The 14,688-nt window shown below is 41.4% G+C and overlaps 1 protein-coding gene across 1 annotated transcript in view; it reads left to right on the forward strand.

Annotated features, from left to right (window-relative positions):
• ppm1e (protein phosphatase, Mg2+/Mn2+ dependent, 1E) overlaps positions 1-14,688 on the forward strand; it is a 58,607-nt gene that overhangs the window by 32,402 nt on the left and 11,517 nt on the right. The window contains exon 3 of the mRNA XM_061739269.1: positions 10,510-10,631. Within this exon, the coding sequence (XP_061595253.1) occupies positions 10,510-10,631 (122 nt within the window). The remainder of the gene's footprint in view (positions 1-10,509; positions 10,632-14,688) is intronic.

Consider the following 14,688-nt stretch of genomic DNA (forward strand, 5'->3'; position numbering starts at 1 on the left):
ACGACGAGAGATTAACACCTCACGACGAGCTCCTGATCACACATCGTGTACTCGCAAGAAAATCAAGCGTGTTTGAAATCCTGGTCGCTCCTCGTGAAGGAATCGCACAGTTGAAGCAGCTGCTTCAACTACGACCCGATTGGACTCATCCTTTCACATAGAGCATGCGCAATCTCTGATGTCACGTCAAAAACTATTATTTGTAGTTTAAAGTGTTGCAAATTCACATTACAAATCATGTTTTAATAGCAGAAAAAAACGACCGCATTTCCCACGTCTGCCCAGACAATGCCTTGTCCAATCAGGCCGTTGTCTAATCTTTTTTCATTTATCGCCACACAGAGTGGCACAAATTGCTAAAGCCTGATTTATGGTTCCACGTTACACCAACACAGAGCCTACGGCGTACCATACACCGTCGATTTAACGCAGAACCATAATTCAGGTTTAAGGCAGCGTGTTTGTTTTTGCTGAGCATCTTCGGTGTCTCCCACTTCGGGTTCCTCCTCTTCCACTTCTTTTTGACGTTGCAGTTCCAGTAACAGAAGTCTGACGTGAGGATTATGAACGTATAGTGTGAGCAGACGGGTCGCATCAAAGCATCGGGTCGTACAGTGTGAGACCATAAATCGTGGGCTGCGAACTTTTGAACTCAGCGATCTAGTCGTGCAGTTTGAGATGGGGCTGAATCAAACGATTTAAAATATCGCACAGTGTGTGTGTGTGTGTAATAATCCTATCAAAGCTCCACCTGAAGTGTATCTATAGTGGGGGAGGGGGGGGAACAACCCCGCCACCCGAGAGACCAGGGGCCGACGTGGAAGAACCCGGAACCCAGGCCACCAGCAACCCCACAGAGGGCGAGAAGAGGGCGGGAGGAAACCAACGCCAGCGAGGCCCTCCCCCTCCCAGCGGCAGCCGAGGGGGCCCGCGGGCGGGGTCCCCATGACCACAAGAGCCAGCCAGGGATCCCACAGCGGCGGACCGGGATCCAGGCGAACCCCGACCACCCGGTCCGGGCCGGACATGTGGCCAGGAAGCCCTCACCCCCCAGGCCAACGACCCCCACCCGGCGAGGGGCCAGCCTGCCCGGAGAGACAGAGCCGCCCCGGCCGCCGACGCGGGCAGGTGCACCCGCCCCAAGAAAGCGGCCCCCCAGTACCAGAGGGGCGCCCCGCCGCGCAGGCAGCGGGGGGGACCGGAGACGGGCCCGGAGAGAGGGAACCCCCCAACGAGACGACACCTGCGCGGGCCCGACAACGGAGGGCCCCAGACCCAGGCATCCCATTCATCCTTCCGATTTCTATAATAATAATAATATAGTATACTAACAATAATAATAAACAACAATACATAATTATTAATAACCATCCTTGTTATAATAATAAATATTGTGGCTAATGCAATAAAAACAGGGAGGAGGTCAGGGTATAAATATTTTTATTTAAGTTGAATAAAATAAGCAAAAATCTGAACATTTTGGTTGGATATGGGACCAATCTGACATAATTTACTGATCAGATATCTCAATGACGACACCAAAATAGATAAATAAATAAATAAATACATTAAATTGGATGGGTACACCGTCCCATTATTCCCTTTGATGGCTTTGGCTGTGTTCAAAATGAAATCCTATATCACTGGATAATGGGATATTCCATAGTCACTATGTAGGGAACTATGAAGTGTACTCATTAACAGAATCAACTTTTGACACTATTTTTAGACGGCATCGCATCACTGCACGGCAGTTGAAATGAAGCAGTTCGCCACCTGTTAGTGTAGTGACCATTAAATCTACACTACTTTCCACAATGTATTGTGGGATACGCAGAGTGCACTATATGCCACTTCTCTTCAGCAGTTCTCTAAAATATCGCCCTCAGTATGTACTGAGTCTGTAAAGGGTCAGTGCCGGACACACGACCCTTTACTTGTTGAATCCTCTGATTTGCTCTTAAAGAATGAGAACAAGATATTTCACAGATGTCGTGGCAACATTTTCAAGGAGAAGTTTACCCAGGAGGTTACTATGGTTACTGCTTTATGCGGGCATGTTTTAACTACTCTGTTCCTCATGTTTCTAGACCTTGACCCAGTTTGCGAATAAAATCAAGGACTTGATAAAAGACAAGTTTCTGTGGGAGGAGATGAACTGGATGTATATGGAGTATGTTGAGGAAATGTGATGCAGAATGAAGGTTAAAAGATTTAAGTCAGTACATAAGTAAGTAAGTAACATTTATTTATAGAGCGCTTTTTGCTGACAAAAATAACAGAAAGAAAACAGAAAAAAAAGCGCTTAAAAAACCCTGAATAAAACAAGTAAAATACATAAAAAGGGAATTACATCAAAATCGTTGCCTAACCATAAGCAGATTTAAACAAATGCGTCTTGAGCTGGGACTTAAAACTGCCTACACTGTTGGCAGATCTAATGTTGGCAGGGAGAGCGTTCCAGGGTCGGGGGGCAGTAGAGGCAAAAGCTCCGTCACCACAGGGTTTCAGGCGGGCGCGTGGGACAGACAACAGGTTGGGATTATTGGATCGATGTGTGCGTGAGGTGGTATGGATGTGAATGAGATCTAATAGGTGAGTTGGTGTCTGACCATGTACCTGTAAGTGATGGCGAGTATTTTAAAATGAATCCTGTAAGTGACTGGAAGCCAGTGGAGAGAGCGGAGCAGGGGCTGACATGAGAATGTTGATTTGACCTAGTAAGCCAAGACCAAGCAGCTGCATTCTGGAAGGGTCGTAAATGGTGATGCACTGTTTTATTGAGTGATGAAAACAGAGCGTTACAGTAATCAATGCAGGATGAGATGAAGGAATGAATGAGGGTCTCCATGTCAGCCTGAGAGACCACGACCGTCAGTTCGGGTTATATTACAGAGGTGGAAAAAACATGATTTTACGAGTGATTTTGTGTGTGTGTTGAATGACGGAGAACGGTCAAACATTACCTCTCGATTTCTCACAGCAGAACAGACTGAAGATGATAAGGGCTCAAGATGCAATATTGCTGCAGTTTTTCTGGAGCTATGATTAGAACCTCAGTCTTATCGGGTTTTAGCTGGAGGAAGTCGAGTTAAATGAAAAGAGGAGCTCAGTGTCGTCGGCATAGAAGTTATTTGTGACATTAAAACTGCGTATGATGAGTCCGAAAGGTAGCATATACAGAATAAATAATATCGGCCCCAACACTGATCCCTGAGGGACGCCACAGGTCATGGGTGAGGGACCAGAGAGAACCCCCCCCAATAGACGGCAAAACTCTTTTCCTTAAGCTAAGACTTAGGCCACGTTTACACATAGCCGGGTATTTTCAAAAACAGATATTTCCCCCTCTACGTTTTGAAAAATATCCTCGTCTACACGAACCCGGATAAATAATAAATGTTAAGGTGCTATGAGCAGCCAAACCTGCAGGGGCAGTGGAACGAGAAGCGTAAAGTCATGCTAGCCAATCAGAATCCTGGAAAAAACATCAACAAATGACACGTGTGAAGCCTGAATAATATGGTTCCGCGTTAAATCGACGGCGTAGCCTACGTACGGTGCGCGTCGCTGCGTACCCTACGCCGTAGGCTCTGCGTTGGTGTAACGCGGAACCATAAATCAGCCTTGACTGCCAGTTACTTCCAAGACGGAACGAGAGTCTTTCGTTTGGAGTGACAGAGAAGTGGAGTTACTTTTAAGTGTGACTTTAGAATATAAAACAGGTAAAATACAAGAAAATATAGACGGTGGCCAAACAAATTGTAAACACAGGTTGCACACATGATGCTGGTGACGTTTCTGTTGCATAATTTCTCCGTCTCCATAAATCTCCGTTTCCCTCCGTTTACAAGCAAACGTGAAAACTGAGTTTTTGAAAATCTCCACTTTGGCCGGAGTTTTCAGAAATGATCGTTTTTGGTGACTTTGAGCTTCGTTTTCGTGTAAACGAACGGCCAAAACGCATGAAAACGCCTCCGTTTTTGCTACGTGTAAACAGGGCCTTAAACCAGTTTAAGTTTGTATTGTTTTCAAAAATGACATGGAAGAGACTTTTCATCACAGTAAGATGTTTCAAGCCTTTTTCTCATAATATTTTCGTATATAAATAAAAAGCAATTAAATGAGCCATAAAAAACACGATGTTGCAATGCTTGAATGGAGATTGCAAATGTTGACAGCAGCTGCGGCATGACACCAGCAGATCCTGCAGAAACTAAACAGCTACTGAACTCTGGCATGATGGGATATTCCTTTTGAATCATGTTAAGATTGATTGATGAAGCTGTACCACAGGCAGCTGACCTACTGGTGTACGGTACGGCTATAGAAATGTAGTCCCAATAAATATATTTTTTATAGCACAACTCTTTTTACAGACTACAGGAGTGACAGTTATTGTGAAAGCAGTCGCATGTTCGCAGATAAACTATGTAAACTTCCCACTCGCTCATTGGAGATATTCTACGTTTCTGCTTTTGACCTTTAATGTTGTTTGTTTTCTTTGTTGTTTACATACTAAGTTTACCCGAGTAAAGACAGAAACATGCAAATTAATCCCAGCTTTAGATGCATATGCCTCCACATAAAAGTCTTTTTTTCTTTTATATCATCAGTGTTGTGTTGCAAAAGATATCAGGGTTCAATATCTTTTGTCCGGTTGACCTTTTTTATAAACAAATCTTTGTTAATATTTGCAAATGATTCAATATTTGCAAATTATCCAACATTTGCTGCTGCTGACTCGTCCGCTGATGCCTCGCTTCTTCGTGACCGCCTCACGAACATACCCTGCAGGTTTCGACACTGGTTCAACAGCAGATGTTCACCTTTTCATTACCGATGGAGCTTTTTCTTTAACTTAGTAATTTCATGTTTAAATGTGCCTTTTGATTTGGTCACATTAGAGGAAAAGGTGTTATCAGTCGTGGCTTAAACATTCATATATATGTATATCAAAGGATTAAGGCCTCAAACTCATTAGAAGGTGAGCACTTTTCTCTGCTCTGAAGATGCTGACGGACCTAAAACTGCCTTAACTGAATCAATTGTTGTGTGAAACAAAGCAGAAGTTGTTCTGAACCAAATTGTCTGGATGTGAAATCACAGATTGTTGATATTAAAAAATGTGTTACCTTCCAAATTAAAAGTATTGTCCTGCTTGTTCCTGGGATCAGTGAGTCTAGATGGAGAAGGAATGATAAACTCAAACTATGATTAATCAATGGCACATCCTCTAAGCTCATCCTTCTCCAGTAAATCCAAGCCATGCATGCCTCGTTAAACTATGTCCTTTATTACAAAGGAATGCTTAAAGTCTAACCTTAGAGGGTTTCTGCATCCCAAACACAAACTGGGGTTGAATGACACGTGATGGATATGACAACTTTTAGGTAAGAAGGAACTAGACCATTTATGGGTTTCATAGAATAAAGACGTTTTATCCTGGCCAGTGAAATGATACTGTTGCTTCATCTGAAGTTAATTCAGTGAATGAGGTCTAATATTCAGAATATGGTTCACCAACCTACTTCCCTGCCTCGTGGAGCCCAGAATTAATGGCCTGTCCTAAAAACGCTGAACTAGAAATTAAAGGAAAAATTGCTTAAGAATCTAACTCAACAATTTTGTACAATATTGTTGTCATTTTAATGTATTTAGACTTCAGAGTAAAGAATTGTACTTTTTTGCACACGTGCTTGTTTTATTTTGAAAAGCCTAATTTTATTGAAATCATATTTAAACTAGGTTGATGAACAACCTGTTGTATAATTTTCGGATATACAGCTCAAAAACGCCACAAACACATGATATGTGCTTTTCTTCCCAGTTAATTGAGACGATTCACGTTATAGCTTGGATCTGCAATAATTAGGGCCCGAGCACTGACAGTGCGAAGGCCCTATTGTATCTGTAGGAATTATTATTTTTTGGCTAATTTTTCTCGTTTTTTTTTTTTCCTTCTTCTGGCGAAATGAGGGCCTTTTTGCCCCCCTAAACGTGCCCCAAAAGTCACCAAATTTTGCACAAATTTGATATTTAATGGTTTGCATTAATGGGCGTGGCCTAATGGCTCAACAGCGCCCCCTAGAAAACTTTGTGCCTTAAGCCCAACAATACGGTTTGACGTACATGCACGAAAATCGGTACACACCTGTATCATGTCGCAACTTAAAGAAAAGTCTCTTGGCGCCATGGCCGAAACCGAACAGGAAGTCGGCCATTTTGAATTAATCGTGTCATTTTGGCGCAATTTATGCCATTACTTCGGCCGCTTCTTCGCCCGAACCGTAACGTGCACCCAGGTGTGTTATACATCAAAATGTGCGTCTCCATCCTGCGACGATGCGCATTACTTTTCTCAGTCAAAAGCGTTACCGTGGCGACGATAGACGCCAAAAAGCGCGCCCCCCCCCTTCATCTGATTGGTCGATATTTGATAGTCCCTATTTTCTGCTTTAACTTTTGAACGGGTTCTGATAAAGACATGTGGGTGGTGTCATCTGACTCTGTTTTGACTCCTTCACCTTAATTGGCATGAATTAGCCCCGCCCCTTCTTCTGATTGGTCGATATGTGATAGTTCCTCCTTTCTGCCATATCTTTTGAATGGTTTGATATAGAGAGTCGTGGGTGGTGTCATCCGCTAAATGCACTGCAGCACGCCTGAACGTGATCAAGGGTGCGAGGGCCCGTTCATCGCTGCTTGCAGCTTTAATTATTTGTTGGAGCAGCAGATGGTATTCTGCACACATACTGTCGATTAATGTCTAGTCTTTCTTTTGTACAGAGAGTGGTCTATTAGTCACACAACCCCTGGAGACGCCTGCACAAAGCAGCTATGTGCTCATGGTAATGTGGGAAATGAATAACAGTTTGGATTGAGCCTTCAAAGCAAATGGTCATGGTTAGAGGAAGATCACTGTTAAAACTGATTCCAATGAAACTGTTATTAGTAGATCAGTGGTAAGGGGGCAAAAACTTCAAACCCATCCACTAGAGCCTCGACAGCTTTACAATCCACCTGATCATAAAAAAGTCACCACCTTCTTAACTGAAAGCTTGAAAAATTTCCAACAGAAGCACATTTATTAAGCATTACGTTATGATCATTATTAACGAACAGGAAGTGCATCATCTTTCTTTATTGTTGAAAAGTTCATAGAGTTCTCGATTGACGTGAAAAAAATACACCACAAATGATCCAGATATATTCTGCTCAGTGTCAGGGTGGAAATAAAATAAATTACTGCCTCAGTCTTCCGTTTAATTATTTCTGTAAGATCGTCGTCAGTGAGGTTATTTGTAGTTGCTGCGGTTGTCATGGAGAGAGGAATATTTCCTGTGTGTTTCAGTTTCAGAGTTAAACTTTTCTCAAACATTAAGTGTTGAAAGAGCACAGTAAAAGAAAGAGGAGGGAGCGACAGGTTTCAACTTCAGAAAAAGGCATTATAGGCACTCAATGTGCAGAAACAATCACACACACACATTATACACATATACACGTACACACATATCCACCACATGGCTACAAGGCCACACAATCATTCATACTTTCAGGCAAACTTCTATAAGGAAAGTAGGACAGAACAAATGACAATGACAGTAGATCTATGTTATGTTCGTGTTTCTCACACGCCTAATCTCCTCACATTTTAACGCTGCAGCAAAATCAAAGAGTCACTGTGGAACAAGGCCATTTTAGGAACAAGGATTAATAAAAGCACTCAGGCTGGACACAATGCAGAGATCCAGTAAGTGATGTGCCGTTCCGTACACGGCCTTCAGGATGAAACACATCACTTGTTTTAGTCTCAATCCCGTGACGTCATCCTTAACCCTATTATGCCGGATGTATCATATTTAATGCATGAATTTCGGAGACCTTTGTTCCAACCCCATAATCCAAAAGGGAAAAAAGTTTAATCCAACCCAAAGAAATGCATAGACTCACCTAATGCATTCATAATAATAGGAAAAATAATTGTTTAGAAATCATTAAATACAAAACTGGAAATGTCCAGCATTAAAGGGTTAAAATCAAAATCATTTGTCTTTAAAAACTACTCTAATCCCTAAATGCATGTTTTTAGGCAAAATATAATGTAAGTGCCTGGAGTCAGGTTGCAGAGTTGTCGATCAGTATTCAACCAATTCAGTTTTGTCCTCATTAATAGTTTACATTGTAAAAGATAGAAAAATCCAAATCTGGTGATATTTTCCTTTAACGTTATCAGAGTCGTGTTTTGTGGGCGAAAAAAAGACTAAACTGAGTCTGAAAACAGGGATCAAGTGAAAGTTTTGCTCTTCAAACAGGGAGATTCCACCCAGACTCCCCCTGTTTCAGACTTAATTACTCTGTAATAAAGTGGCATGACTTCCTCCCTTAATAGTCTTTCAAGAAAGCGTCTATCACTTCAAGGCAAACATATTTTTAGGCACAGTGACGGGGCACGTATTCCTTTATGTAAACCAACATCTTCTTTCATATTCTTTAAGAACCTTCAATATCCACATCATTTGAGCGCCTTTTTAGATTATGTATGAAAAAGAGCTCATTTTCATGTCTCCGTTGGCAGAACCTTGCAGACAGGAACTCATTGAAGACGCTGCTGTGAGTTTCTGTGATCAAAGCCAAGCCTTTTGCCACAGAGGCCGTTTCACACTGCATGTTGAGTGTTTAATTGCACAATATGTCCCTGTGCTGTACTCAGCCAACCCCAGCTCATTCATCAGAGGGAAATTAAACGCAGCTAAAGGTTTTGACTTCTCTGCTGCCGGATTTATCCTTAATAGAAGCAAAACACATTTACAGATTAGTGCATGTTGTCCGGAGAGAAAAAAGTTCAAACATTGTATTTGATTTGTCTTGTTGTTTTTATTATTGTTGAATGTTTTTAATATTCAAAGTCATGTATAACAGGAGTACGACAGAGTATTAGGGCCAAACTAAGACAAAAAAAAAAAGGAAATTACGAGAATAAAGTCATAATGTTGCAAGAATAAAGTCGTAATAGAATAAAGTCTTAATATTACAAGGATAAAGTCGTAACATTACGAGAATAAAGTCGCAATTTATGAGAATAAAGTCGTAATATTACGAGAATAAACTCTTAACATTACGAGAATAAAGTAATATGAGAATAAAGTCGTCATATTATGAGAATAAAGTCATAATATTAAGAGAAGAAAGTCGTAATATTATGAGAATAAAGTCGACATATTATGAGAATAAAGTCGTAATATTACGAGAATAAAGTCGTAATATTACGAGAATAAAGTCGTCATATTACGAGAATAAAGTCATCATATTACGAGAATAAAGTCGTAACATTGCGAGAATAAAGTCGCAATTTATGAGAATAAAGTCGTAATATTACAAGAATAAAGTGTTAATTTATGAGAACTCTAACAGGAACAGTGTGTTAAAATGTTGAATATTGAGCATCTTGTGAAGTTATATTTATATATTTATAATATATTTAATATTACGATTTTATTCTCGTAATATTACGACTTTATTTTCATATTATTATGACTTTATTTTCGTAATTTCCTTCTTTTTTTTCTTAGTTTGGCCCTAATACTCCGTCGTACAGGAGGGAAAGATTAATTTTAGATAATTTTTTTAAGGGCTCCCGCCAGAAGTCTCAGCTGAGGTCCAGACTGAAATCTTGTTCAGTCTACTGGACGGATTATCATAAAATTTGTAACAGATATCCCGTGATCCTATGAGCCTCAAGTTTGCTCTTTTGTACTTACATCAAGAAGACGAGATTAGAGGTATGACTGGCTGCAGATTATCAGATTATCGTATTTGTCCTGGATAGACATCATAGATGTAAACATCAAATATTTTTTTTGTGAAATGACTGTTTGTTACCACTGAAGGGAGTTTTGGCCCTTCGCTTCTTAATTAAGAGGCCATTAAACTCACTTAAGGCTCATTTTCAACTTGACTGTGAGTGTGATGGAGAGCATCCAGACGTTTGGTTGCCATGGTTACTTGCATCTGGAGGTGGCCTAGTTATGGCTGTGACTCATGTAGAGAGAGCATTTGGTTCAGTCCTTGAAACGACCCCCTCTTCCTACCGCACTCCTCCTCCTCACTGACTCCTGTTAACCTGAAGAAGAGGCAAGCTTGCATGCACACACACATCTGGTCAGATGTTGTGATACACTGCTGAGCTCTGCAGAGCTCTTATATATCATTTTTACACTATTCAAGGGACATAATGGTACCGGTTTTCCACCACGCAGTTAAAAAGTGTATAATGTAGCATTCAGAACCTTCTAATGAGCCAAAATCATCCAACTTTCCATCAGTTTTGTTGATACTACAATATATCCACCCCTAGAAACCCTTTCTTAGAAACCCCTACGCTATAGCCTGTCAAAAGGAAAACACGAGATAAATCCAAGATGACCCCGCTGACCTGTAAAGAGGATTAATATCAGATTATTTCTGTTTCTGACCCATTCATAACTGTTTGGTCTCTTCTCCCAACAGCAATTGTCCCTGCTCCCTGGCTGCGGCGCTGGCTCGAGCCACCTCGGACACCATCGTCCGGACGGACCTCCACATCCACCACCTCGTCAAAGCGGTAGAAGTTGGAGCTGACCCATTACCACGTGAGTCCCCAGGGAGCCCACGAGACTGCTCTCTCATTCAAATTAGGTCTCACTCTCTTTCACGTTATCCTACACACACACACACACACACACACATACGCATGCACGAAACCACCAGGGCTTTGGCCCAGTTCTCCCCCGCAAAGTGCATTAAGTGGGATTTGACCGCTAGAGGGCAGGAGGAATACTGGAAGACTCACTCACAGCTGGGATGTAGCGGTTGCAGTGAAAAACATGGCACAAGATGCTACACTATGTTCAATATGTATGTTCAGTTATTCCACGAGTGCTTGTCTATAGAATGAAGACAATGAAAAGGATAAACAAGGTACCGTATTTTCCACACTATAAGGCGCATCGCATTATAAGGCGCACTTTTGATGAATGACGTATTTTAAAACTTTTTCCATATATAAGGCGCACCGCATGATACAGTAGAGGCTGGGGTTACGTTCTGCATCCATTAGACCAAGGCCCAATCCCAATTCCCCTTCACTCGCACTTCTTTTCTCCACTCGCCCTTCTTTTCTTCCCTACCCCCTAAAAAAGAAGGGGGAGATTTTAGGGCACTTGAAGTCTAGGGCACTTGGCCCAGGTGCCTGTCCCAATTCTCCTACTCCCCCTCGTTTTCATCCCTACCCTGATCAGGAAGCTGAGAGCCAAAAGCTGTTTTAATTTCTGCTGTAGCGCTGTTAATATGGCACTTTATTAAGTTTTAATCTTTTTTCAGGCGTAAAAGTAACCTATAAGATCCCCAACCTGGGCTCAGTTTATCCAAATAACGCCTGTTAAGAAATTTGACTCGACGTTTTCGGAGATGAGAAGAGCCGCCGGCCCCCGGGAGAGAAACCTGCAGCTCTGTTGAGAATTACGCTGGCTGAAATAAATCATTTAGGAAGATAAATGTTGGTTTAATAGATGAAATCTAACAGTTGTAGTTACGCCTGTTAAGAAATTTGCTCAGAAATTTCGAGATTTCTGTCTGCCGGCTCCGGAGCTTGGGTCCGTGTTAAATCGACGCAGAGCCTACGGCGTAGGGTACGGCGCACGTCGCCGCGTACATCGACGCAGAGCCTACGGCGTATGTTACGTAACCTACGCCGTAGGCTCTGTGTTGATGTAACGCGGAACCATAAATCCCTTCATTCTGGCGTGATCTTCGGCAACTTTATCTGAAAGTGTGTAAATTACCCAGATAACAGCTGGATTACTTTGTGGTTTCTGAAAACTATTATATCAGAAACATCCAAAACAAATCTGACGAGTCACAGGATTATTTCTCTCTTTTTCTCACAAAAAAATGCTTGCTCCCTCGGTCACAATCTGAGACGAGTCTGCAAATGATGTTTGCCCTCGGTCGGCGAGTCAAATCGACGCAGAGCCTACAGCGTAGCTTACGTAGCCTACGGCGTAGCTTACGTAGCCTACGGCGTAACCTAACAGCCTTTACTCCAGGGCGATTCTTGGCGAACAACGGACAAAAAAGTGATTATGTACATTCACTGAGTGAATATTATGAAAGTAAAATATACATTTGTCGCTAGAAATGTAATCAAAACGCATTTTTATGCAGAAACTAACTCAAAATATTGATTTATTCACTAAGAAATGTCCGCCATGTTGTTTTTTTTTTATTCAGTCCGCAAATGACGACGAAAAGCATTCTGGGAAATTTTCATAGCCCCTCGCTCGCCAAGTCAGCATCTGAAATCACTGAATCCGTAGGGGCTATTCTCAGCCCCTAGCCCTCGTTATGCCCACTCCCACTGAAAAGAGGAATTGGGACACCACTACCCTCACGGGAACGCGCAAAATTTAGGGGTAGTGAAGAAAACGAGGGCGAGGGGTCAATTGGGACGCAGCCCAAGGGTCGGCAACCCACGGCTCCTCTTTCATCCTTATACTGCGGCCCCGAGTGGCTTGGGAAAATAAATTACAAAAAAAAACCAACTAAGTATTTAATTGAAGTGTATTTTATTTGTGTTAGTTCTTTAATATTTTAGTTCTAAATTGGAAGATTATTGTGATCTTGACATATTAGAATAAATATATTTTATTGTTTTTCTTTGCTCAAAATAAAAGTCAAAGCCGGTATACCAGCCAAAACGCCATTCGTCGCGACTTTCAACCCCAGCAAGGCAAAGTATGGCGGCTCAATATTGATCCATATATAAGGCGCACGGGATTATAAGGCGCATGGTCAGCTTTTGAAAAAATTGAAGGCTTTTAGGTGCGCCTTATAGTGCAGAAAATACGGTAATGGGAATTACGTTCAATTAAAATTCTCAAAGGCAACTGGACTTCTTTTTCTTGGCTCATGAAAACGTTTTACCTTCCGTCCACAAGGACTCTTGGGAGTTTTGAGTTCATAAGCTGTTATATACCTGTGTTTGGCTGCATGAATCAAGGTTCAAATGGTTATGAAACTGACATCGTAAGTCAGTTTGAAATGATGAAATCTTCTGGATGGATGGTGAAATGAGGTGAAGGGTCTTAGAGATCAAGAAAAGGAAGTCCAGCTGGTTTGATTAAAACCTTTGAGAGTGACTATAACCTGGATGAAAACAGTGAGCTCATGCTTTAATGACAAAAAGTAGTACCATGCAATATGTAATAACAAAGTAAAAGCTTAAAAATGTTCGGAAAATATCAGAGGAAAATTTGTGTGACTCACCAAGAGGGTCTGCCAGAAGGAATGTGACCAGAAAAGACATTTAGAGATACAAATCAGGCACATTTACACAGTTACAGTTATTAAAACTTTGGTCACAGAATGAAGACTCAATGAGCAGATATTCATGAAAAACTGGGGTTAAAAAGTGTAACATGATGACACTCAACCTCCTTTCTGTAATCCTTTTGGTTATCTGAAAATATGAAAGATACTGAATTTTGAAGAGATGATAAGCTGGACAGTAATACTTAAATAATAGAAGGATTAAGTTAAGGTAACGACACCATACTGATCTGTGGTGTTTGACAGTAAGGGTTGATTTTTGTTGAACTGAAGTCTGTTGGAGTCAGAGATGTTTTACCGTCAGTCAGTCGTATCGAACTTGGTCAATAACCTCTCAGCCGCGGCCGGCTTGTATTACAGTCTCTGACTGATACTACCGTCTAGTCGGCCTTCACAATAACACGAGCATTCTCCAACACGAATAAATACCACATTATATCCCAAATATTCCCTTTTAAGCTACATTAAAAGCTGTAAGAAGAACAAATATACACTGTGTAAAGACCATGAATTATGGCTGCAAAAAGCTAAATGCTTCTGTTTCGTGTCGATTTTACAGTAAACCAGAGCCGATGCTTTCAGCCAGACGACATTTTTCTTCATCAACGCGCTTTTTAATGACGTTATCAATCTTGTGCTGTAATTAAATGTCTTTTTCACTCGATCGCCATTATTTTTTGAAATGATTAAATCATCATGTTTTACATTTAATACAAAACTAACAGACTGACGATCAGCAGACTGCAACAAACGAGAAATAATTTAAACAATTTTCACCATGTAAAGATAGTTTCTATAGAATTACACAGACAAGTCTAAACATTAAATCTAATTAAGTCTGTATTTTTTCCCTGTTTTACTGTATATCTTCAGCTATACTTGGCGTTCGCATTACTCATCTAGAGCCAGAGTGTGCTTTGTAGAATAAAATGTTCACTTTTATTGGTAAGCAAGAGTAAAAAAGTGATTTAAAAATGCAGTACATGAATTCCCCTTTGCTACTTTCAGTTGATCTGTGAGCGGTGTGTGCAGACAGAGACGCGGTGCCACATGTTTCGATTGAGACAGACATCGTGCACTCAGAGCTCGCCCCGTCTCAAAGTTTCTCCGTGTTGTGTAACAGCCAGTCGCATCTTGTTTGCCGTTGCTCCGCTGCATTCTGCTGCCTCTTTTTTTTTTTTTCTTCCCTTCAGCTTTTTGCAAGGTGTTGTGAGTCGTCCTTTGATGTCAGAGTCTGGCTGAGACGCGCAGAGAGGAGGAGAGGAGGGCTGGAACAGTCAGAGCTCAGAGAGCAGGCTAATACTGGGACGCTGGGTTTGA

Source organism: Cololabis saira, chromosome 14 (genome assembly GCF_033807715.1).
Source record: "Cololabis saira isolate AMF1-May2022 chromosome 14, fColSai1.1, whole genome shotgun sequence".
Lineage (NCBI taxonomy): Eukaryota > Metazoa > Chordata > Actinopteri > Beloniformes > Belonidae > Cololabis > Cololabis saira.